General features: G+C 47.9%; 1 protein-coding gene across 1 annotated transcript; it reads left to right on the top strand.

The window, feature by feature from the left end:
- Positions 1 to 853: 853 nt before the first annotated feature.
- Positions 854 to 2227, top strand: PHYSODRAFT_335954 (hypothetical protein; the record flags this gene model as incomplete). Its single annotated transcript, XM_009533442.1, has 4 exons — positions 854 to 956; positions 1052 to 1170; positions 2035 to 2172; positions 2216 to 2227. The coding sequence occupies 4 exons, from the start codon at positions 854 to 856 to the stop codon at positions 2225 to 2227; spliced, it is 372 nt and encodes a 123-aa protein (XP_009531737.1).
- Positions 2228 to 3014: the final 787 nt, after the last annotated feature.

Genomic DNA, 3014 nt, shown 5'->3' with positions numbered 1-3014 from the left:
AGGATCCCCTCGTATCATTGCCTTCTATAGACGCCTTCACACGCGCGAGGTACGCTGGTCGAGGAGCTACGAGTACGGCTCTGCCGGTGCCACTGCGAAGACCGAGTTGTTTCGATCGAGACCTGGACGCTCCTGTTCGTGGAGGAGCCCGACCGCTACTTCGGCAATGTACGTGAGGCGTCAGGGCTACTAACAGACGTCGTGTCGGAAGTCAGAAACATAAAACAAAAATAGCAGTTCTCATTTTAACCCAAAAACATTATTTGGATCGTTTATTTAGATTAATCTATACTCGGAGGTCCGAGTATAATTAATTCTAGTTTAAACTAAGCTACGCTTCCTCACACACGTGCGCACACATGTGAGCTAAAGTAGTGAGCCAAAGTAGGCCCATTACCTCGGTAACACTTTGCAAACGGCACCATTCGCTACTTCATATTCATTCTAAGCAAACAAACTTAAATTTTGCCGCCTACCAGTGATATGGTATAAGCTCCAAGACAGTACCACGCGTCAGCGCCTTGCAAAGTACGAAACCGTAGCATAGCTACCATCAGCTATACTTTGATGTAAGTTTATCAGCCACGGTTTAGCCTGCAGTGAAACTGAAGCTGAGGACACGTCCAATGTGTCAATGTGTGTGGTAATGCTGCTAATGGTCCAGTATGAACATTTCAGAATATTTAACCCATCGGCAACCGTTATCCCGATTTTGCTGGGATAAGAAAAACCTCGGGGGAAAGTGCCGGTTCAAGCCATACAGGTGGTTAGGGTAACTGCGACTCTTCAAGGTCCCGCCGAGAGCGTTTTGGCCAATGCGATCTGTTTGCGGATTTCTCACCTTAAAAGGTAGATGGGCATGGGTGCCGGGCTTCCGCGCCACCAGTGGCCACCGCACAAGCATTTACACCCGCAGATTGCCAGTGCTCGCGAAGGATTAGCGCTTCTCCGCTATGGTAAAATTCTGAGTTGATAGGATGCACCGCTCACTAATGTTAACTTTTTTTTCTCTCGTATCATTGCCTTCTATAGACGCCTTCACACGCGCGAGGTACGCTGGTCGAGGAGCTACGAGTACGGCTCTGCCGGTGCCACTGCGAAGACCGAGTTGTTTCGATCGAGACCTGGACGCTCCTGTTCGTGGAGGAGCCCGACCGCTACTTCGGCAATGTACGTGAGGCGTCAGGGCTACTAACAGACGTCGTGTCGGAAGTCAGAAACATAAAACAAAAATAGCAGTTCTCATTTTAACCCAAAAACATTATTTGGATCGTTTATTTAGATTAATCTATACTCGGAGGTCCGAGTATAATTAATTCTAGTTTAAACTAAGCTACGCTTCCTCACACACGTGCGCACACATGTGAGCTAAAGTAGTGAGCCAAAGTAGGCCCATTACCTCGGTAACACTTTGCAAACGGCACCATTCGCTACTTCATATTCATTCTAAGCAAACAAACTTAAATTTTGCCGCCTACCAGTGATATGGTATAAGCTCCAAGACAGTACCACGCGTCAGCGCCTTGCAAAGTACGAAACCGTAGCATAGCTACCATCAGCTATACTTTGATGTAAGTTTATCAGCCACGGTTTAGCCTGCAGTGAAACTGAAGCTGAGGACACGTCCAATGTGTCAATGTGTGTGGTAATGCTGCTAATGGTCCAGTATGAACATTTCAGAATATTTAACCCATCGGCAACCGTTATCCCGATTTTGCTGGGATAAGAAAAACCTCGGGGGAAAGTGCCGGTTCAAGCCATACAGGTGGTTAGGGTAACTGCGACTCTTCAAGGTCCCGCCGAGAGCGTTTTGGCCAATGCGATCTGTTTGCGGATTTCTCACCTTAAAAGGTAGATGGGCATGGGTGCCGGGCTTCCGCGCCACCAGTGGCCACCGCACAAGCATTTACACCCGCAGATTGCCAGTGCTCGCGAAGGATTAGCGCTTCTCCGCTATGGTAAAATTCTGAGTTGATAGGATGCACCGCTCACTAATGTTAACTTTCTTTTCTCTCGTATCATTGCCTTCTATAGACGCCTTCACACGCGCGAGGTACGCTGGTCGAGGAGCTACGAGTACGGCTCTGCCGGTGCCACTGCGAAGACCGAGTTGTTTCGATCGAGACCTGGACGCTCCTGTTCGTGGAGGAGCCCGACCGCTACTTCGGCAATGTACGTGAGGCGTCAGGGCTACTAACAGACGTCGTGTCGGAAGTCAGAAACATAAAACAAAAATAGCAGTTCTCATTTTAACCCAAAAACATTATTTGGATCGTTTATTTAGATTAATCTATACTCGGAGGTCCGAGTATAATTAATTCTAGTTTAAACTAAGCTACGCTTCCTCACACACGTGCGCACACATGTGAGCTAAAGTAGTGAGCCAAAGTAGGCCCATTACCTCGGTAACACTTTGCAAACGGCACCATTCGCTACTTCATATTCATTCTAAGCAAACAAACTTAAATTTTGCCGCCTACCAGTGATATGGTATAAGCTCCAAGACAGTACCACGCGTCAGCGCCTTGCAAAGTACGAAACCGTAGCATAGCTACCATCAGCTATACTTTGATGTAAGTTTATCAGCCACGGTTTAGCCTGCAGTGAAACTGAAGCTGAGGACACGTCCAATGTGTCAATGTGTGTGGTAATGCTGCTAATGGTCCAGTATGAACATTTCAGAATATTTAACCCATCGGCAACCGTTATCCCGATTTTGCTGGGATAAGAAAAACCTCGGGGGAAAGTGCCGGTTCAAGCCATACAGGTGGTTAGGGTAACTGCGACTCTTCAAGGTCCCGCCGAGAGCGTTTTGGCCAATGCGATCTGTTTGCGGATTTCTCACCTTAAAAGGTAGATGGGCATGGGTGCCGGGCTTCCGCGCCACCAGTGGCCACCGCACAAGCATTTACACCCGCAGATTGCCAGTGCTCGCGAAGGATTAGCGCTTCTCCGCTATGGTAAAATTCTGAGTTGATAGGATGCACCGCTCACTAATGTTAACTTCTTTCTCT

This window comes from Phytophthora sojae, assembly GCF_000149755.1.
Source record: "Phytophthora sojae unplaced genomic scaffold PHYSOscaffold_6, whole genome shotgun sequence".
In the NCBI taxonomy this organism is placed as follows: Eukaryota; Oomycota; class Peronosporomycetes; order Peronosporales; family Peronosporaceae; genus Phytophthora; species Phytophthora sojae.
The sequence above is the reverse complement of the archived record's forward strand: the minus strand, read 5'-3'. Positions and strand labels throughout refer to the sequence as shown.